This window comes from Scomber japonicus, chromosome 5 (genome assembly GCF_027409825.1).
Source record: "Scomber japonicus isolate fScoJap1 chromosome 5, fScoJap1.pri, whole genome shotgun sequence".
Classification (NCBI taxonomy): Eukaryota; Metazoa; Chordata; class Actinopteri; order Scombriformes; family Scombridae; genus Scomber; species Scomber japonicus.
Genome location: NC_070582.1, coordinates 23,753,160 through 23,775,433, shown reverse-complemented (window position 1 = coordinate 23,775,433; position 22,274 = coordinate 23,753,160). Strand labels below are relative to the sequence as shown.

Here is a 22,274-nt window from a genome sequence, read left to right as displayed (position 1 = left end):
GAGGAAAGCCGCAGACCTCGGCCACACTGGTTCCCCACTGAATGTTAATCTTAATTACAGCAGGGCGGAGACATTGACATTTTTCTTGGAGTCTGAGGAATTACGTCTATTCTTGTTCAGTCTGCGTCCTGTGTGTAAACATTGTGATTGTAGGTTACAGTGCGTAAACGTGGAAAATGCCTATGGAATTGTTCCATATTTTTTGACTCTCACTCTCTCCCTCTCTTTCTCTTCTTGCTTTTTCTCCTTTAAGCACTTTTCCATAAAACGTCTCTGGAGCATTTTTTTTTTACCAGCCATGAGGAGGAGGAGCGAGGGGGTGGGGTGTGGGTGTAAGGGGCGTGTTTGGTATATAATACCTCTCCCTGTGAAGTTTTGCCTGTCGCCTGGTCTTTGGGACAGCCTCTCACACATCATCTCTATAGCCTCACCAACTGGGAAACTAACTCACCTGCAATCCTCCAACCAAATAACCCCCCAACGTTTTGACTACTGCCATCTGACATGGAGACCCAGCAAAGACACGGCCACCACTCACTTTGCCACACCTGCCGAAGAACGGAGAACAGCAGAATGAAGGTAACCAGCGGGAACAAATAGTTTTATACTCTTCGGTCGTGCTATGCGGGTATTGAAAGACCTCTGACAGTTTTGTAACGATGTTGTCTTGGCTTTATAATTGAGAAAACCGCTTCGGGTTGAGCAGATGCATTGCGCGCATCATTTTTTTGTGCAAAATGAGCTGCCTGACATCTCTTAATGTGCATGCAACAGAGGAAGTTCAAGATGCATATATTATATGGGGAGCGCCTGAAGCTTTGAGCCTTTTGTGCAACAGGTTACCTGAAAGGACTGAAGGAAAAGTCAAAAGAGGTATTCTATTCTTCTCTTGTCTGGATGGTGCGCCGTTCGCAGGACTCAAACAGCTGGTCCTTTTTTACCGGCAGATAGGGGGCGGTAGGACTGAGGGTCAGTGAGCTCACTACATGGTGAGCAAGGGGAAAATATATGCTGAGTCTGGCCTTTCTGATAGTTAACTATCGAGCAGCCGGTCTTGCAACTTTTGGAGAGTTGTGTAAGAGGGTGCAAGCCAGAGATACTGTCAACTTTTTCCTCCAGAATAAGCACTTATTTCAAGTGCGACATAGTGACAGCGGCTGATAACATTCAGGGGGGGAAACTGCATATTTGGCATCATTTGTCTCACGCAATGAAGTTTTGTGAGTTAGTAGGTCAATACATAGAGCAGCATCTAACACTGGAAAACGAACATCTTGTACAAGCGTGCAGAAATGTGTGCGCGTAAAGAGTGGGTCCTCGTATATCACACTGAAAGGCAACACCTGGCTGTCATCGGACAGTCTTTAGAGAATATTTTATGTCATCACTGCTGAAATGTGTGGTTGCATTTGTTGACCCGATGCTTCATTCAGTAATGTGTGTTTTTGTCTGCAGGTCAAGAAGATGTCTTCATCCAGTCGTGCGCTGCTGTTTGCACTGGCCCTGACGCTCTACGTTGTGGAAATGGCCTCGGCAGAGACGCTGTGTGGGGGAGAGCTGGTGGATGCGCTGCAGTTCGTCTGTGAAGACAGAGGCTTCTATTTCAGTACGTTTCACAGTAGGTTTCAAAGCATTCAAGTTCTCTCAAAGAGCTGCATTTTATTATTGTCTCTGCCGTTCATTCGCACACATCTGTTTGGATAGCTGAGGCTATCGCTCCGTTTGTGGCCGTGTGGTATGCGTGTTTGGTATTTTTCTTTCTCACGCACTCACACACGCACGCACACACTGAGAGACAGACAGAGAGAGAGAGAGAGAGAGAGAGAGAGAGAGAGAGAGAGAGAGATTATAGCCAGCTGCTTGTCTCAAGACTTCGTCCAGGCGGCTCTGCTGAGTGTGCGCATTCTGCCTAGCCTACAGCCCATACTGTACCTCTCATTGCATATGAAAGGCCGGCTAGCTGTGAAGGCACACACGACTCAGCGCGACACAATGGGCCGCTTGTTTACCAGTAAAGTAATAGCACCCCAAGAGGCATACCAGTCACCTGAGCACCAGTGTTCCCAGGCTAGGCGACCACACCGATGAGTCGGAGGGGGTGGAGATGGGAGCTGTTTTTGATGTCAGGTTAAGAGGAAAGATCATTAACATCAATTCTGATCATTGCTTCCATTGTAGTGATGATGGGAGTAGCTGTAAAGCATTATGAGAAAGCCTTGTGGTAGCTGTTAATCCTCAAATGGATAAGCCTCTGTTTGCACAGTCTGCAGTGTTTGCGACAAACATAACTTTCCTCAGATATCGGCATCTGAAGCAGAAAAGGTATCAGCTATGTCCCACCCACTGTTTTCACCTTTGACAGACAGGCTGTTTCTTTGTGTGCTGCTTGCCACAGAAGCTTTTCTTCAATCACAGAGATCATTATCCAATTTGGGCCAACATAGATATGCTCCCTCCTCCTCCTTTTTTGCCTTCTCCTCCCCCTGGATCACCCTCTCTTTTTCTCTCATGTTCCTCTTCCTGCAATCAAATCTAGCTTTCTCTCCCATGAGATTTCGCCAACATTGTGTGGGGCGCAGGACATCAAACAAGGCCTTTATTGATTGTGGATAGTGTTCCCCTGTGCAACATGCTAACCCTCCACCCCCTCACCTGATTCTTCTGTACCTTTTTCTCTCCTGTCTTAACTCTCTCCCTTTTGTTTTGCATTCCTCTCCTCTGTTTTGACCCTCACACACCCTCTCTCTGCACTTATCCCTTTTCTCATGTTTTCTCTACCTCTCTGCCCCTCCTCTCCCTCCTCATCCTCTTTATCTTTGCTGACTTGACAAAGGACAAGGTCACAGAGGAGTTTCCATTTTATGTATTTGCTCACCCAAAGGTCTGTCTGAGAGCTCAGCTGTCTGTCTCCATCACTCTTTTGGTGTCTACAGCAGGGTGTTTACTCGTGTATTCACTCATTAAAGGACTTCCAGATAGTCCTAATCAGATTATCCTCTACAAACAAAAAGATTTGTTGCAGTTGGTCATAGATTTCCTTTTATCCTCTTTGCTCCATGGACTGCTATGATTGTCAAAGTAATCCTGCAAAAACAACCTAGATTCATTTCTGATGCCAGTGTTATGTTCTCTGCACTAGAACTCAGGCCTTGCCCTCACCCTCCTCATTGTCTTTTCATCATCCCTCACTGTGTTTCTTCTCAGGTAGGCCCAGCAGGGGTAACAACCGGCGCACCCAGAACCGTGGGATAGTAGAGGAGTGTTGTTTCCGTAGCTGTGACCTCAACCTGCTGGAGCAGTACTGTGCCAAACCCGGCAAGTCCGAAAGGGACGTGTCGGCCACCTCTCTACAGGTCATACCCGTACCACTAAAACAGGTACGTCGCATCAACAACAACACACCAGTATGGGAAACAATGCCAGTCTCCACCTCTATCTGTCCTCCCATCTCCTGTGCCTCCATTCACCTCTGTGCTTCACCCCTATGTCCTGACACTGTGTACAGACTGAGACCCACACAAAGACTGGTTTATCCTGTTAAATGGTTAATCGTAAGCAGTTACCTTCCATACAAAGTGCTGACCATCGTGGAAAACATCAAGACTGTCACAGCGCATTATATTCTGGAAAAGGCAGAGTCATAGTCACAGACTTGAATGTGTGTGTGAGTGAGAGGAAGAGAGAGAAAGTCTGTGAGATGGTGGGGACTGCTGGTCCGTAACAAAACAGTGTGTTCTGAGTGTGTGATTATTAGTCACGGAACAGCAAGCTCTTCAAAACTGGCATGCATTTTGATCTGTGTGGTCAAAAACACCTGACCTGGCCAGTGGAGGTTTTTTCTTTAAAAATATGCCACAAACATGCAGGGAATTGTCAAAGTGTTTCAGGTCCTTTCACTGCAGTCACAAGACTGAGCTGTGGCTGTGTTCCAGGCCTCTTAAAATCCCTCCAACCTTGCCTTAGACAAGAAAAGATGTTTATAATGTTTCTGGTTTGGCTTGTTAGAAAATCAGTTTCAGTGGTGAGAGATTCCTAGAGATGTAAACAAAAACAAAAAATAAATAAATATCGCAAATGTCGGTAAAGTAATGGACCCTCTGTCTGAAATGCAAAAAAAGAGGCTGCTAGGGAATTAGTTGGGACATGTCCCTGGTTTGTCTGGGCAGGGAGAGTTGATGGGTACAGCCTGCTCTGAGGGCCAGCTGTTCTTAGGCTATTGAGCGGGCCTGGAGTGAATGAAGGGGGATAAACACTCTTCAAGTGGCAGGACCAAAACAAGCCATTCAGATGGAGCACTGGCTACTCACGCATAAATTCTAGCTTCGCTGTTACCACTCCCACTTATTCTCAATATGTGGAGCTCAGCACAACACTTAACAATGTATAAAAGAGTTTGCTGTGTAAGGATAGAAGTTCTGAAATGACAATGTCTTTATATATTGTTTCGGTCTGCGGAGGTTAGTCAGTTCAGCGGGTCGTTGGGTGAACGACGACGTGCTCCTCATATGTATATGAGGCAAGTGACCGCCCTTCCCTTTGACAGTATGTTAAAGAGGCTGAACTAAGCACTTGTTGACAGCTTCTCTCAGTCAAGGGAACCAAAACAAGCACCAGTCGGAGGCAAGCCGAGTCTGTTATGACGCTCCGCGCTATAAGAATGACATTTGATTTCCATTTGACTGGCCCAACAATGACTGAATGTTTTCACAAAATAAACAAGGCTTTCCTCCATTGTAATAAGCATTGCACAGTATCTTATCACCCCTAATGAACTAACTCCCTCTTTTCCCTTTTTTCTTCTATTTTCGCCTGCACGCCACAATAGGAAGTCCCAAGGAAGCAGCATGTGACCGTGAAGTATTCCAAATACGAGGTGTGGCAGAGGAAGGCGGCCCAGAGGCTCCGGAGGGGTGTCCCCGCCATCCTGAGGGCCAAAAAGTTTCGGAGGCAGGCGGAGAAGATCAAAGCCCAAGAGCAAGCAATCTTCCACAGGCCCCTGATCAGCCTGCCTAGCAAACTGCCTCCTGTCTTGCTCGCCACGGACAACTATGTCAACCACAAATGAGCCCGCTGCCAGCCCTTTGCACAGACAAGAGTTTGGAGGGAGAAAAAAAGACTAGGGGATTATAGCTTTGTCTCTGACGTCATTTCTGTGGCAGTCCACTCTGACCTCCCCTGCCCTGTCCGAGCCCACCAATCCCTCCCCCTGCTCTCATCTACTACTTCTTGACCCCCTGCCCCTTTTCTAATGCCCCCCCATCCCCACCCATCCACCCTCCTCTGGCACACAAACATGCCTTCACATTCATCCTGTCTGAACTCTTTCGCTCCCTCTCTCTTTCAGTCACTGACACAAAAGGCACAAACACAAATGATGAACAAAAAGTTAACAATTTGGCTGAATGCAATTCAGGTGGATCCTTAAGCAAAAGAGAAAAGGGAAGGGAGAAAAGAAGATGAAAGAGTTCTGTGGTTTGCGAGTGTCAAGAGGACACCCAACGGAATGTTTTTTTATTTTTTTTGTCCTTGTGGAAGACAACTGAAAGTGAAGAGCAGCTTGCATGAAAGAATCCATTCCACATCATTTTTCCTGAGGCAAAAAGAAAATCTCTGTTAGTTCTTTTTCTTATTAGTTTGCACCTCTACCTATAAAGGGACTTCCACACTGTAAGGAATTATTTTGTAAAATTAGATTCCTGTTCCAGCACCTTTTGATCACAAACAAAAAGCAGAAAAGAGTCTGCAAATTGCACATTGCCACGGATTACGTCAAAGTAAAGAAAAAAATGGCACTATTTTTTTATGAACAATGAACGTGTAGCTTAAAAAAATGTCATGGTGCTAGCTTTGGGGATGGACTCAAAGAAGAGGTTGAAAAGCACGTTTTTTTTCTTTGAATGAATATTAAAACTTTCCGTTTTATGGAAAGTGTGACTTTTTTAAATAAAAAAAGGAAAATAAAGGATATGGGGGAGCTCCTGGCAGTGGCAATGTCAAGGGGGAAGTGTCACTGAGAAAAGATACGGGCTGTGTTGGCATCTTGACTCACAGCGAGTACTAGCGGCTGCTCATCACTAGCTTGCCAGCATAAGCGGCAAGAGGGACCTGAGACCCAGTCCCTGTTCCTCCTGTCTCTCTGAGGCTGCTGGACACAGGGAGCAGTGTGGGGACATATATGGGACACCGTGGACTGCCTGGATTTGGACAGTACTACAGTTCTGGGACAGTACTTCCTGTTTGCCATGGCTTTGCAGACTGCTCTGACAGGAAGTAACATGGCATGGACAAAGAGCGAGTGGGATAATGATGATTATATTTTATTTTGTCTTTTTTTTCCTGTTTTCTTTTCATATCAATGTTTCAATGAAAAAAAAGGAAAACCCCGTCAGTTTCTGGTACCGTGACATTCCTGTTTTTCCAAGTTAGGCATTTTTTTGTTTCCATGGTTATTGTTATGATGTTATTTTACAGTTCTAAAGAAAGGCACAAAAATTTCGATTCAAAGGGAAAAAAACAGCAATAATGTCAACTAACATTTTATTTTTATTGTATATCAGTAGTATTCACATGCTTTTGCCTGAAAACAAATACTTGAAGATACATATATGTGTGTATATATATGTATGTATATGTATATATATATATATATATATATATATATATATATGTGTGTACATATATGTATGTACATATATATATAGATATATATATATATATCTATATATATATATATATAATAAATATAGATATATAATTAGTTTCCAGGGACGTTGTGTTATTTTCCTTTAGTCTGAGCTGTATCTTGCGTAATGAGCCGCCAAGCTTTTTTGTTTGTTTGTTGAAATACAAATAAGGGCACTGTATAAAGGCATTATTTATTTTGTTATAAAATATATTTGAAAAATTGGTCCAAATAATATACGTAGCACTGATGCTCAACTGACGGATTTATTTTGTATGATCTCTGTTTTCCAATTGGAGTTGTAAGGCTTTTTTGTAGATGCTTTGTACCAAAAATAATGTCTTTTTTTCCTTTTTCGTTTGCCATAGTAACTTTAAATTAATATTTTAACAGCAGCATAGCCTGGATGCTTAGGCATGTTATGTCACAGAAATAGGCACATATTCTGAATACGTTGGTCTGCATGGATTTCCAGAAACCTGTCACGGTTATCTGCGAAACGGGAAGCATCAATGAGTGACTCTATTATTGGAAAAATAACTGTTCAACATTGATTGTACTCAACCCACTATGTTTTGAAGCCACTTTAGTATTGATGGCGGAGGGAATGATGAGTCCTTCATTAAATCGTGTCTTTGTAATTGTGCATGGTGTCCTATGATCTTCTAAGGAGCATCTTGCCTATGTGCCAGTGCCACTGATGTTTTTGCGTGTTGATTGGGTCATGAGGCCAGAAATGTCCACTCAGTTGAAGATTTAGGGCTTCGCTTACATTTGACTGATAGATGTAATTGTGTCGTTGCCCTAATTGGAGGTAATACTGTCACTATGACGCAAGTAACATCAAAGGTCACCTAAAGGTCATTGTCTATAGTGGAGAGTTTATCATCAAAACCTCACTGTTGTCTCTCTGTCTCTCCATCTTTCTCTGTCTCTCTCTCTCTATCTATCTATGTTTTCTTCCATGTCTTTGTTTGTAAAAGACAATGCCTCTGATCTTATGCATTAACAGTATGTATCTGTATTTGCATGGAGGAGAGGGGAGGAGGCAGGGTTGTTAAACTGCAGTTCACCCCTCACCATCTTCCAATCATCCATCCATTATGCATTTGATGAAGGGCTATCAGGCTGAACCATTTCTGAAGCAGTCAAAGCACTCAGGAAAAAAAACAAAACAATCTACACTCTCCATGGGAGAAGTGGAGTAGTTGCTGAGTGTAAGGGATAATCTTGTTGTGGAAGGGCAGTTGAGGTTGTTAACCATACCTGGCCTCAATGATACAGTTCTCTGTGACAAACCACTGAAGCCCATGTCAGAAGCAAGGTCATTCTGTGCCACATTATAGTTTCCTCCTCTACTGTGTCATGCATCACCCCATGAAATGGAGACTTAATGGATACTTGCCATTCTGTGGTGAAGAGTCACGCCAATACTTAATATCTTCTTTCTGTCAGAGGGATCTCAATTATCAAGGCTGTGTCCTGTCTCTAATTATATTCTACTTCAGTTGTGCAACGAAGCAGGCAGTGCAATTATATTATTATTATTATTATTGATAATATTATTATTATATTTTCTATTTTATTCTATATTTTCCTGCTAGGACTGCATTCATTCACTATTGTAATGTTCAAACAGGCTACTCTAGTGTTCTTATGAATGGCGTGAAAGACAACCACTTCTTTTCGCTGAATATGAAGAGATATCTTGCCGAGCAATGGCAACTTTTTCTGTGTCAGTAGCTCACTCAGCCTGTGTGTATTTTATTGATTTAACCTCTGCACGCTAGAACGTCCGAAATGCACAATTCATGTACTTTCATTTTTAATATCAATAAAAAAAACATTTTATCAAACATACAACGTCTAAAAGAGTTACTACTTTGTTCAGTGTATTTGCCAGCCTCAGATGTTTCCTGTATGTTCAGACTGCATGTGTGTTTACATATTTCTGTGCGTGTTGAGCTTGAGGGCCATTTTTGAAATCTTTTAATATCAGTTAAACCTTACGTGTGCCCTGTAAATGATTTATTACATCTTAAGGCCTTGCAAAGAATCTCCAGCTGCTTTTAGCACCATCTCGCTTTCTCTCACCCACCCTCCCCCATTTTTCCCCTCTTTACTCTCCATCTCTGCCTACCTCCATGTCTGTTCATCTGTCTCTGTCTGCTTTTCTCCTGCTCTGTCCCAGGGTAAAGTGTGCAAATCAGCACTCACAGAGTGGCAAGCATGCTGGCCTCAACTCCTCAGTCCTTCCTCTGCTGCATACCACACTTAATCTGACCTGTTCTCACTGCCTCTGACACACCCTTGCGCACATCCATCCCTCCATCCTCCGGTGGCTTGCTAACTACTGGAGTAAGCTCCACTTCAGTGGCTATGTTTAGTAACTGACATGTCTCAAATTATCACATGCGTATTCTGAAAATGGCACGACCTTTCATTGTTGATATGCATGCACATACCCACCCATGGGATGTCTGTTACTGGGCAGATTTACAGTATAGTATCTTTGTTCCTAGAATGGAACAGTTTGGGGCACAGGGGTTATCTTGGTGCAGTAGAGTTTGATGTAGGCTCTCACTACTGTTTAACGTTGGCAGAGTTTGAACTTTAAAGTCAGAAGTAGAGATATCTACTTTTCTTTGGCTTTATTGCAAGGTTCTGCCTTACAGTGATGAGATGCACATGTGTTGCTTCTGGGAAAGTGGAGAAGCTGGTCGGTTATCATTGTAGAGGAGCCCGTATTCTGTGTTTTATGGTCATAAATCGCTCAATTAAATTACCTTTGCCTCTCTCATGAAACCTTATTGCCCTACTAAGGAGTCAACCCTCATGTAAAAACAGGGAAAAACACTCAGCTGGAAGAGTATCCCGTCAAAAATGCTTCATTTCTGAAAGATGGCTAGAGGCTGAACAAGTTCACGCACAATCATGCATGTACTGTACCTGCATGCAAACACAGGCAATGATCGCATATTTTCACCTCTCTCTGCAACTGAATTCTGCACTAACACTTAATTCCCTTTACTGATAAATGTATTATTGGTGCAGTGGTATTAATTTGTTGTTCCCAACCGATACCAAATTCTTGCTTTTTTTTTAACCTATTGGCAGGTGCGTGCGCATGTGTGTGTGTTCTCCAGCACCCGTTCTCAGACTGAGCTTGTTTCCTGCAGGTGTTTATACAATAGAATGACTTTCTAGTACTTGGTTATGAGATCAGGGACTCTCTAGTCCTCAGGGCTTGTCACGTCATTGCTGTTCCTGACGGGACAGCATTTGGCACAACATAAGTCAAACAAGCTATCAATCTAAACAAGCCAAGCCCGGCCGCAGTGCGCCAAGTTATATACTTGTTTTCCTGACGATGGAATTTGATGGGTAGGTTGGTTAGATCTTGTCAAGATCATTAAAGCTGATACATCAGTAGAAGAGAGGAGATGTAGTTCTTCTTATCTATTGAGGTATTATATTATATTAATGGTCTATTCATGCAAAGACCTCAACTGAACTAAAGAAGATGTCATATTTTCTTGTGTTCAAGGTATGTATGTAATTTGGATAGGTACATTTTTAACTTGTCAGATTTAAATTGACATGTGCTTCTAAATCTGGAACCAAGGCATAAAATCACCATAACATTATCCTAAATAAGTAAACAATAGCAAGAGCACAAAAATGCCACCTCAACCTAAACTGGTGGAGCCAAATAAACCATAAACCCCATCCCACGCATCCATCCCCATCACAGAGGCCTCCTGAATTGTGGAGTGGAGTGTAGATGTGGGTGGCACAACTCTCCCAGGCCTGACATTGGAAACTGCCAAAGAGCACACTAGAGTTAGTTGTGGTTGGCCGGATGCACGGGATGCATGTAAGGCCAGGCCAACTATTGAGGCACAGGGTTTGGCAAGCCCAGACCATCACAGCCCAGCGTGGCCACACAGGCCAATTAAGACAGGCCTTCTCCTCTCCTTTCTTCTCCTCCCCTCCTCTGTCTCTCTCTCATCTTTCCCTCTCTCTTTATCTCTCACTTTCTCTCTTGTACTCCCTCTCTCTTTCTCTCAATCCTCACAAAGCGTGCTCACACATTCCTCTTTTCCCACTTTGCCTCTCTAATTGCTGTGGACTGAAAAGAGGGATGGAGAGAGGGGAATGAGATTGACAGAAAGAGACAGAGAGAGGGAGAATCAGAGGGAAAGGGGGTCATACCATAGAACCTCTATGGACAGGACAGACTGTACTGGCCCCCTGGAATAGTCAAAACTCCTGTGTGCAGTGTGTTTGAGGTAGAGCATCCAGCCTTCTCTCTCTCATTAATTACAGAGAAATAAAAACTATTTGGCTAATTTCCCCTGAAGAGCTTAATCCCATGACGAAAAATATTATTCAATCTACGTTCTTGCATGGGCTCTGATGGTTACAGCAGAGCTAGAGCATAAAGAGGGGATTGTGTTTCTTCAGTGCCCCACAAAACTATCTAATTGTTGATTCCTAATCAACCAGGAGCTGCGAGGAAGCTTTCCTAATTATGTAACCGTAAGTTCTGACAACAATGAAGTGGAAGTTTTAGTTGATTTTGCACAAAGTAAAACTGTGTAAGGAGAAAAGAAAAGGGTTGGGGAATTGAATTTTCCACTTCATTGAATCTATGTTTGTTTATGTTGACATGGATTAAATGTGCAGTGTGTAGAATTTGGCATTCTAGCGGAACAGAATTGGTAGAAATGGACTGTAATATGCATAAGCATGTTTTAATTAGTGTTTTATCACCTTGAAATAATATTCATTGTGTTTTTGTTACCTGACAATGAGCCCTTTGTATCTATGTAGGGAGCAGGTCCTCTTCCACGGAGCCCACCATGTTGCACTGCCATGTTTCTACAGTAGCCCAGAACAGACAAATTTAGCACTGGCTCTAGAGAGCACCTTTTGTAGGTTCAGTTTGTTGCAATCTGCAACATCACTGCTAGATGCCACTAAATCTGACACACTGCACCTTTAAGTTGTCATTATAACAATTATTTATATACATATAGTTTATCACGTAGTATATCACAGTTATTAGAGCGGAAAATACAGGCTCAAAGGCATCAGGATGATGGGCGGGCATATAAAAACAGCTGCATATCAGTGTTTGTCTTTGGTCTATGTCTGATCGTCTCCTAAAAAGCATGAGAATGATCCATACAGCCCACTCACACACTAAACATAGAGCACTTTGACTGCTACATTTGTGAAGTTTTGCAATTTTGAGGCTTTTGGTGTCTTTGTCAACACACCAGTGAAAGGTCAGGGATGGCAGAAACAGCAGAGCAATGTGGATGTGACAAAATGTGTGGGATAGACTATATTCTAGAGGACCAGAACATGGGAAATGAGGTGGTTAAGCCATACTAAATCATAACAAAAGGGGAAGTGGTTTCCAGTGTGGTCACTGGGTCATTGCATGACAATTTCCTCTTGCTGGAAAACAAGGGGGTCACAGCTTTACACTGAAATATACTCTGTGTGTGGTGCAGAGACCGCATGGCCTATACTTATTCACAGGGGTCAAATGTTATCCTCTGTGGCCTCTCAATTTTAAGAATCAAAACAATCTACATTGCCACACACAAGACAAATTAAAAAACATCATTCCACATCTACCTTTTCCAACAATGGTGATCTTTATCATTTTTGGCATTTCTGAAATATTCATGGATTTGTTAAATGCTAAATGTAATTGAAGGTGTGCAGGAGAAGTGAAGTGGGTGGCAGTAAATGTTTAAAAGCAAAATGCTGCACTTAATTAAACAAGGAGGTCAGCATCTTGTAACGTTTAAGGTTTCTGAGTTTTTAGCTTTAACATTATCCAGGTGGGTCCTTACTTCACTCTCTCAGGGCATTCATCATTGTTGCACGTCAGTGTCACTATGTGGAGGTCACCAGGGCACTACCTGGGACAACACACACACATACACACATGCAAACACACGCAAAGGCACTGCCTTGCTGCCAAGCTCATTTCATCACATTAAAGGAAAGACAGTAAAGGATGCAAAACTTTGGCAGATATCCTAAATGTATACACAATAGATACAAACATTTCATTGTTAATTAAAAAAAAGAAACATCTTAAACTTTGAGACCAGAAGCAGACAATCAGTGATGCTAGCACTTGTTATGGTAGAGGCAGAATAAAGCAGGCTGCACAATAACCAGGGACACTCCCCTCTGTGTTTGAACAACATATAATTACAGATCAGGATAGGACAGCCCATTCTGAGGGGAAAATAGCAATCTCTCTTAATTACAAGGCAGGCCATGATCCATACCTATCCGTCACTTCAAATAACTCTGTTGGATGACTCTCTGTTGGAGTGGCTGGCAATATTATTTCTGTTTAGGTAGAGATAAACAACACAAGCAGCACTGAAAGGGCTACCAGATAAAGTGAAATCTATAGAGTGACATCAGTAAAATCAGCTGGCAAAACTATGCTCACATTTAACAAGACTTTGGATTTTTGCAAGTTTCTGCATTTAAACTAAACTAATTTGATACTTGATTGATTTAAAAGAAGAAAATCTTCCATGTGGGAACAACAACGTCTGCTAACTTCTGTTCTGCACATTTTCCCGTTTTTATAAACCAGATCCCTGTGGATGTTATTATGTGCTTTTGAATGACAAGTGTTGAGTTGAACGTTTGTGCAACAGTTGAGTCAGTGCCAGGGTGTGTGACCAGCTGTCATGCTCACACACACATAAACAGGCTCCAGTCTTTAGTCTCCAGTGAACAGTGTCAGCATACAGCTATGGTGGAGGTTCCTCTCTCTCTGGCCAGATGAGCATTCTAGTTATCTTCCCCATATAAACAAGATAAGCTCCATTTCTTTGGCCCTCGCCAGGGCCCAGGGGTTACAGAGTTCTTTCCTTCTATTGCTCTCTTTCTCTTCCTCTCCTTGACCTTTTTCCTCCTTGTTTTTCTGCAACTTCTGCTCTCTGTGTTGTAAAGATTTCTGCAAAAATGCAGACTGCTCAAAATCTCCTTGCCCATAAAAATTATCCTCTGGTAGTGAAAATGTTTAATTATACACGAGTTGGTCCTGAATACAACCACTTTTTCTAAGAATGACAGAGATTTCATACACACACACGCACACACACACGCACAAACACACATACGCAGAGACAGACAAAAACATGACAGAAGAGTGCAAATATTTGTGAGGAAATTGCTTCAGAAGGACATTGCAACTGTGCCATTTGGCTGCCCCAAACCATTGTCCGTTGAGACTTACCATGGAAGCTGGCAGCGGTTGTTTGTGTCTGCTGTGCCATCCTTCAGCCCAAGACTGTCAATTTCATTCTCATGGTTCAGTAATGCGGATGGGAAGATGTCCAGAAATGCCACAACTGAAAGACTATGTATATACTTTGTGTGTGTGTGTATGTGTGTGTATGTGTGTGTGTGTGTGTGTGTGTGTGTGTGTGTGTGTGTGTGTGTGCATGTTTATGCGTGTGCACTTAAATATAACAGCAGTGCCACCAGTCTGGCACACAACTGATGACAGTGTTCTCTGTGAAAACCCACACATGTACTCACTAGCATTTGCACAAACATAAACAAACAGGCATGCATAGACAAACATACATGCATGCACAGATGCATCCATTACTAGCACATGCATGCACATTTAAACACATGCACATGCAACTATGAGAACATACGCACCTATACACACGCATTTGTGTTCATGGAGCCCTGCTAATGATGGGTGGCAGTATGACGTTTGTGTGTGTTCCAAAAGAATTGGCATTACTACTAGGGCCAAATCAGCAGCCAACAGCAGCAGGCTATTAACAAAACTGTTTCTTTGTTTGCTTTTTTCCTGTTTTCTTTCTTTTTTTTTCTTGAGAGGCACCAAGCAATTAATGGTCTGCCTATGGGAGACCAGTAAACTGTGCCACAGTGGAGAATATATGCACAATGATGCAAGACATGAAGAATAGATGATATTATGACTGGCCAGCTTTCATCATTTTGATCTTTATTACGGGATGGATCACAGAGGGCAAGTCACACTTTTGACCGTCCAGACCAGTGCTACCAAGTTCAGAGCCTGCAGGCACGTACAAGAATGAGAAACAGGATAATGTGAGAGTGTGTGGTGGGAAGTATGATTGCCATGTTGAATGAATCCTATTCAAAACATGACAGAAAGAGAGACAACTGGGAGCAGACTGTGTGTTGCTTTTTCTTAGTCAGGTCTTTCTAGGAAAAGAGTCATTTCTAATCTTAATGGTGCAAAACTAGGTTTTCATGATGGTCAAATAAAACAATTAGAAATGACAGGGAGTGAGGAAAATATAGTTCATCCGTGACTGGGAGGTGGTAAAACCATCCAAATAGAAACAAGACTAGGTCAAAACCTAGTATATGGCTGGACTACGTATGAAACGCTAGAGGGCTTTTAATTCGAAACAGACACAGGAAGTGGCAGCATTCAGTCGACCAATGGTATAACTTCATCACTCAGTCACGCAGTATTCAGCTGACCATTGGTGTAACTTCATCACTCAGTCATGTGGAATTTGGACGACCAATAGTGTAATTTAATCACAGTCACGCATTCGTGGACTTTCACCTTTATAGGGCTGACCCTGCTGTTGTGGTCCTGCCAACAAGTTCTGTTGAAGAGCTTTTATCTGCTGTTAAATTGTTCCACTTAAACAAAGCTGATAAGCAGCAGACTATAGATACCATGACCAGGAAGGGGAAAAAAGGAAATAACATTTTACTATAAATAACTGAGCTTAAAAGTGATGTATAGGTGAACATTTTATTTTTTAAATGTATATTTCAGGTGTGATATTCTCAACTTGAAGAAGTTACACAGCTTCGTGTAAACTAAAGAATTTAGGAAGATCTTGTATTACAAATCGGAAGGTCTTGTATTTGGCTATGAATAAAAATATGTGAAATAAGCAGGATATGGCCCTAGAGAGAAATCTAAATTCTTACTAATAAGGATTTTATCTTTTCATATAGTTTCTTCATTTTGAACACTAGACAATAAAATGACAAATACTGATTGGAAGACAGATTATAAAGTGCAATGTGTCTCAATGTGCTTTTTTTATCCAACCCGCCCTCCTGGATCTGCCCACATTGCATTACTGAGCACCAAGGGCTATGGCACGCAGCCAGCGACCTGACCTCTTCAGTCCATGGTTCAGTATTTACACCTGCCCGATCTGGTGATACAAAAATCACTTCCGCTGGTTGTTGTGTGGAGAAAAGCAAAGAGATTGTTTGTGATAAATGGAGCACATGTGCAAAGAGGATGGACAGGATTAATGTTCAGCCAGATAATGCTAAATTAGAGGATATGACTGCTCCATAAAAGTGTCAAGAAGTGAGATAATGATGTGAGTTTATGGCCCTTTGGTGGTAGTCAAGCTCATGTGATTATTAGATAAGTTTCACTGTTTTGACAATGCCACTGTGAGGGAGCAGTGCGATGTGCATGTGTGTGCAGTATGTAGCCATACATGTGGGAAAAACATGTCAAAATGGACTGAAATTAAACCATGTACTGTCACTATCCAGTGAAAGACATTTGATCTGGGTGATGTCAACTTTTCATGAACCAAGAAAAACAGCCTTCGATTTTATGACAGTTTTTCGTTAATTTAATGTAATTTCGAAGGATTTAATGAGCTTATGAATTACGAGAATCACCCAAAACCGAAAGAAATATCACATTTTGAGATTAATGTTTTTCACTAGAGAGTGACACTCATCCCTGAGAGCAAGAATCAACCCACTTTGTACTGGAACTGGAATCATCCAGCCAATACAGTCAGTGGTCCCTTGTGTATTGCAAGGGAGTAATGATTCTAGAGACACAAAAACAACCAAAATTTAAAATTTAAGTTAAAGCAGACCAGCATCAGTAATTTTCTGTTTCTCACTGACAGCATCTAGTGCTATGAATGACTCTGACAGACAAGTTAACAGCAGTTGTATCACCTAAACTATACGTTTTTGGGCCTGTAAATGTTTAGCTAATTCATACATGCAGTGTGCATGTTCTTGAGTGCATGTTTGTACACGTGTGTTCATATTTAGTGTGTGTTCATAACCATCAACAGGTTTTTTTTCTTTCTTATTTGGGTATTCATATGTTAAGTGTGTTTGTGAGAAGTGGCTGCAACAGGTAACCAGGAATTATCCAGTGGCTTGTTCCCCAGACAGACTGTGTGCGTACGCAGTGTGCCAGGCTAGTAATTGTGGGCTCGGAGGGAGAGAGGCTATAGTATGTTAGCCTTATTATTATCATTAAAGCGAGAGTTAGCTTGCTGTCTGAGGCCAGGTCGAACAGGGAGATGTTCCTCCAGACAAAATTATGCTTACAAGCCTCCTGTTTGTCCCACATGTGCTCTGTGAATCAGCAGCTGCCTAGTAGCAATTACTGCCAAACTATCACTGCAAATAACAAGTTGTCTTTTTTTTTTACCTCCATGCTGAAGCTAATTTCTAAAAATTGAAAATGAAAGGTTGTGCTGATAGTTGCAGGCATCTCTCTCTTACAGCATGTGTTGTGTGTTAATTAATAATGTCAGTTATTAGACCTGTAGGCTTTGCCACCTGCAGCCCACAGTGCAATACACAATGAGAGCTGCTCAGCTGCCGACGCTGAGAGCCATCTTTGAGTTTCTGTGTGTAACAAACTGTACCTGTGCATCAACTCTTTTAACACCCTAAACTGCTCTGACATCTGCTCAGCTGCTCAGACTGTATTGAAGGAAAGAGTGGGAGAGAAGATGGTGGGTGAGGGGTTATTTTCTGAAAGGTACATATAATTTATTTCCTCAAAAAATGATAAAATGAAAAGCAAGGGGCGAATGAAGACCCTCAAAATATGTCAAAAATCATCATTGAAAACTGAAACGAACATCCTGTGGTATTTTCTGCTTTCACTTTTTTTTACAATAATTGCGTCTTCGAAAACAAACATTACTCTCTTCAAAAACAAAGATATCATTCTTACAATTATGTATCTTTCACAAGTCAGTAGGGAGACAGAGTTCTCGCCATGGACTGGCAAACCAAACAATGAAGTGAGGAAAACAATCCCGGACAACAGACAAAGTTTTATCAATAAAGATGTTCTTTCTATGAAAATAATCACTGTGGCCAAACAAAACATGGTGCAGGATCCAGGGCTGTTGTCGGAGGTTTGGCAGCAGACGCGCTTAGAGGAAACTGAGCAGCAGTGGGGACAGGGATGACGCCACAGGGCCTTTTCCCCTAAATGTCCCCCTCCACCTGTCTCACTCCACATTCCAGCAGTATCACCTGTTCATCTGTGTCCCCCGCAGGTAGAATCCAGAGGGTCCTGGAGTCCTGGGCTTTCCAGCAGTGTGATATTAAGGGATGATGTGCCTCCCGGCTCAGCTCGGTGTCATCAGAGTGAGGTTTTGTTGAGTGGGGGAAGGGTGAGGGGGACAACGGCAGAAAAACAGGGAGATTAAAGCACACAATAACACTTTTTTTATTATTTACTATGTCCACTCTATGTATCACTCTTTCCCTAGATGAAGTGAAAATGAGCCTTGACAAACAAAAACAACACTTCGAAGGAAAATAACACCCAGAGGTCAATTGTTTTTTTTTTACAGTGTCCCCTCGTTTAAAGAGTCTCCTCATCATACATTACAAAAGGGAGATACAAGCATAAATAAAAGGCACCTTCACTTTTAGCATGCTGTGGGAACTTTGACATGTTTTCCAAGGGCCAAAGTTAGTAGATGAAGTGAATGGGTTTGGATAGCAAAACAAAATTGCCAGTAATGGAAAAAAAGGTGAAATATGGGTTGAGGAGAGGACAGAAATGACAAAGAGACTGGCCTCAGTTGTTAAGACAGGAATGGAAAGAATTTTGATTTTTTCAATTTATTAATAGCACATGGCAAAGAAGTAGTATGTGGGACTGTGTGCGAGCGATGCGTGTGTGTGTGTGTATGCATGTGTTGAGCGCACAACAGGTGCCAAACACAACAGAGGAGACGAGAAAAACATGGTGGGGTTAGCTCACAGCTGGGCTTCCCGCTAACGCAGTGTCACAAACAAAAATGGGACAGTGCGTAAGTTTGAGCGTGCCTGTGCGACTTTGTGACTATGTGTGATGTTATGTGTGCTTGTGTGAGTGTGTATGTGTTTGATAGATAGTGCCTGAGAGGATGCACATGTCGGTGTGTGTATGTGTGTGTCAGTGTCTGCAGCTGTATGTGTGAGCAAAGAGCAAAAACAGTATGGGGAAATGAATGAGGTATGTTTAATGGTTGCCACTCTGCTATGTTCATTAGGCCACAGCGCATGTGAGTCTGTGTCTGTCTATGTTTGCTTTGCTAAAACACAAATTCCTGAGAAACAGTAGGAGGTATGGAAAGTGTTCCCTGCACAGCTTTTGAGGTTTGGTTGTCAACATTGTCAGTATAACATCACTGACAGTAACACATGAGACAGATGCTGACACTGTAGCGGATTACCCTACATTTGTTTGGCTCTCGACTGACAGATCATTTTTCTCATTTCTCTACTGCCTCTGTGGAGAGTGACATAAATGTTGGACCTTGCATATTTTGTGGTGAAAATATGTTATTCAGAAGATGAGTGAGAGCCAGCATGTACTTTCAAAATGTCCTCACTGTGGTCCAATGGCATGCTAGAGCACCATATAGATACTGTATGAGAGGACATTTTTTCCACCAATATTTAGGTGATGAACAGTACATTAGCTGCTGCCTGGGTCTGCTTCAGAAGGTCTTTACAGCTGTTTGGATCCCAAACACTTTGCATTAACTTACTTTCTACCTCCTCATATATCACCTCACTCCCATCCTATTACCTATTCTTTCACACGTAATCATTAAGTGAATGTTATTCTCAGGCTTACTGAGGTAATTCAGAATTATTGTCCACATGCACTATATAGTTCAGAAGAGCAGGGAAACATTGTGGCACAACAATGTATAAAATGTAATGTAAAACAGAGTCAGATTTTTCCCACAGGATTAAGTGGATATAAATAAGATCTTAATGTGCTGTGACAAGTTTGGCAAGCCCTGTTACATATACAACAGATATATTTCCATAGAATATGGAGACACGCTCTTTGAATTTTCTGCCCCCCCCCCCTCAGATAATAGTAATCTTGTGTGCCAGATCATATAATAACTACCCTTTTACAGCCTCAAAGCCAAGTTGTCCCAACATCATTAAATGTATGGCCCTTGTTAGAGAAGCCATTATGTTAATATGATTGAAGTTGTTTTCCATATAAGGCTTTACATTTCCCAATATACCCTTGGCTGTCCTCATATGGCTGGGCTGAGCTGGCTGACCCCCAGCACACTTTACTGGGAGTTTCGCTTCTACAGCGCTTCCCAAAAAACCTTCCGACACAGACAGCTGGCTGTCCTATAGCTGACATCCACTCAACTGACAGTGATTCACAGCGCACACACACGAAACATGTATATCATACCAACTGTAGCAGTGGAATTGTACAACAACAACCAAGACATCACTGATGAAATATGTCATGCTGAGCTGGCGAATAGGTCATACAGCCCGAAGTACTGTGGGAGAAAATCTGAGCTTGGTGCTTTGGAGTATCCTCCAAACAAAATCTAATTTTTTTCAGACTTCAGACTTTTCAGACTGTCAAATAGAGTACGCAAGCTAATGCCAGTTTACTCACTGCAGCTCCAGATCAGTTTGTTTAATGTCATCCATGTCAAGACACAGTACGAGCAGATATGTCCTTTAAGTTATTCAGGACAGGAAGCAAATATACAGTGTGTTAAAACTCTATGGTGATTAGACCTTATTCAGTCACAAACTGTCCAGCAGTTGCACCTGATTATGTATTAACCGGAGACAAAAAATGCTGTGAAAAAATGTTAATAAGTTCAGTAAGTCAGACTGCAGCCAAAGCTAAATATCCTTCTTTTTGCTCCTTCTTTTTGGTCATCTACCTGCTGCTTTGTCTGTGTAAATATTGATAATTGGAGGTAACTCTTTCAATTTGAAGTTTGTAGCAAACTGCATCGCTGAGGCTTTTCAGCCTTTAGGCAATGCAATCAATGGATTTTAAAAAATCCACATTTTCTACATTTTTGTGGAAGAAATTACCATTGGCATGAAAGAACTTGCTCTTAGTGGATAATGCTGTATCAGTTTGCATGATTGGCGTAAAAGCTGTTGCTGGCAGCAAATTCTTTTTAACCCGCTATACCATATGAGTGAATACTTCAGTTACAGAAGCTATTTCCCCTCCCCTGGTCAGTGAAGATCAGTGGTGTGCGTGTTTTGGGCAATAGTGCAAGGTGGGATTGCAAATAAAAGTCCTGACCCCGGGCCGTGGAATTCCAGGGTTGGTATTCGAGGAACATGGCCAGCCCAAAGAGCAGGCGTGCCCAAACCCCCTCTGGGCAACTTCAGCCTTACACAACACGTCTGCAACACACAAAAACACATATGCACACACACACACACACACACTCACACACACACACACACAAACACACACACACACGCACACATGCACACAATAAGCAGACAGTCCCCTACCCCCTTCCTTTTGTTGTTGTTGTTTTCTCTTCTCCCCCTCTCACAATGGAAAGGCATCTCCTCTCTCTAAGAGGCCACAGGGAGAGATTTTCTCAGTAGCAGAACAATAAACAGAATACTGGCTACACTCTGCGCCTACCTTGGACTTTAGTCAGCCAACTGATCCTTAGATACATGAGGTAGATAAGAAACAGGCATGAATGCTCTAGCAGGAGTAGCAAGAACACACATAAACACTCTCTTTCCATCAAATAGGGTTATTGATAAAGCCTCTAGCTGCTTCAAACAGCATCAACTTCTGGGGACACTGTCCGTCCATTGTTGAGGCCCCAACGGCATCGAGGCACTCGGTGAGTCACTGTCAATACAAAGCTCCTTTGAGCTTGAGCATTGTCTCCTCCCTGGCTTGGTCTCTGATTAGTCAGCAATCTGCTATCATACAGGGCCCTGGCCTACTTCTGCACAGGAATTCGACCTATGACATCAGTCTGCAGCAAAGAGGCCAAAGTCTGTCCGGCATGGGTCCTATAAAGTCCAGGTGGAGAAGATTTTGGCCGTTTTGAATTTCCAATTAGTGATTGTCACCCTCTCTATGTGAGCTTCATTAGCACATGCACACAAACCACACAGACGGAGAACATTCTCCTGAAATGTTATTAAATGAGCATAAAAGTGAGAGAATGTGTCCTTCCCTGAAAAGATTACGTGACAGGGGCATGACTGGAAACAGACATAAGGTAGACACAGAAATGTTGTTGTGGTAGGTTTTTCTTATTTAACCATGACCAAAGCCTTTCAAACTCTAACCACAATCATAAACCTAACCTAAGCCATACACCAAATACTTTTATTTTCTTAACCTTACCCAAACCTTTAACTGCCTAAACCTCACATTAACCTTAAACATTCAGTAACCACTCATGTGATTAACACAAGATGCCAAATGTGCTATTATCACATA

General features: G+C 42.2%; 1 protein-coding gene across 2 annotated transcripts; it reads left to right on the top strand.

Moving 5' to 3' along the window:
- The first annotated feature begins 397 nt into the window (after positions 1-397).
- Positions 398-6,652, top strand: igf2b (insulin-like growth factor 2b). Of its 2 annotated transcripts, none has more exons than XM_053319544.1 (4): positions 398-579; positions 1,456-1,606; positions 3,205-3,377; positions 4,826-6,652. In XM_053319544.1, exons 1-4 carry the CDS (start codon positions 505-507, stop codon positions 5,063-5,065), a joined length of 639 nt encoding a protein of 212 aa, XP_053175519.1. In that variant the 5' UTR covers positions 398-504; the 3' UTR covers positions 5,066-6,652. The 2 variants fall into 2 exon arrangements, with proteins under 2 accessions (XP_053175519.1, XP_053175518.1); XM_053319543.1 differs by having other exon boundaries at positions 1,456-1,622; positions 3,209-3,377.
- The last annotated feature ends 15,622 nt before the right edge of the window (positions 6,653-22,274 follow it).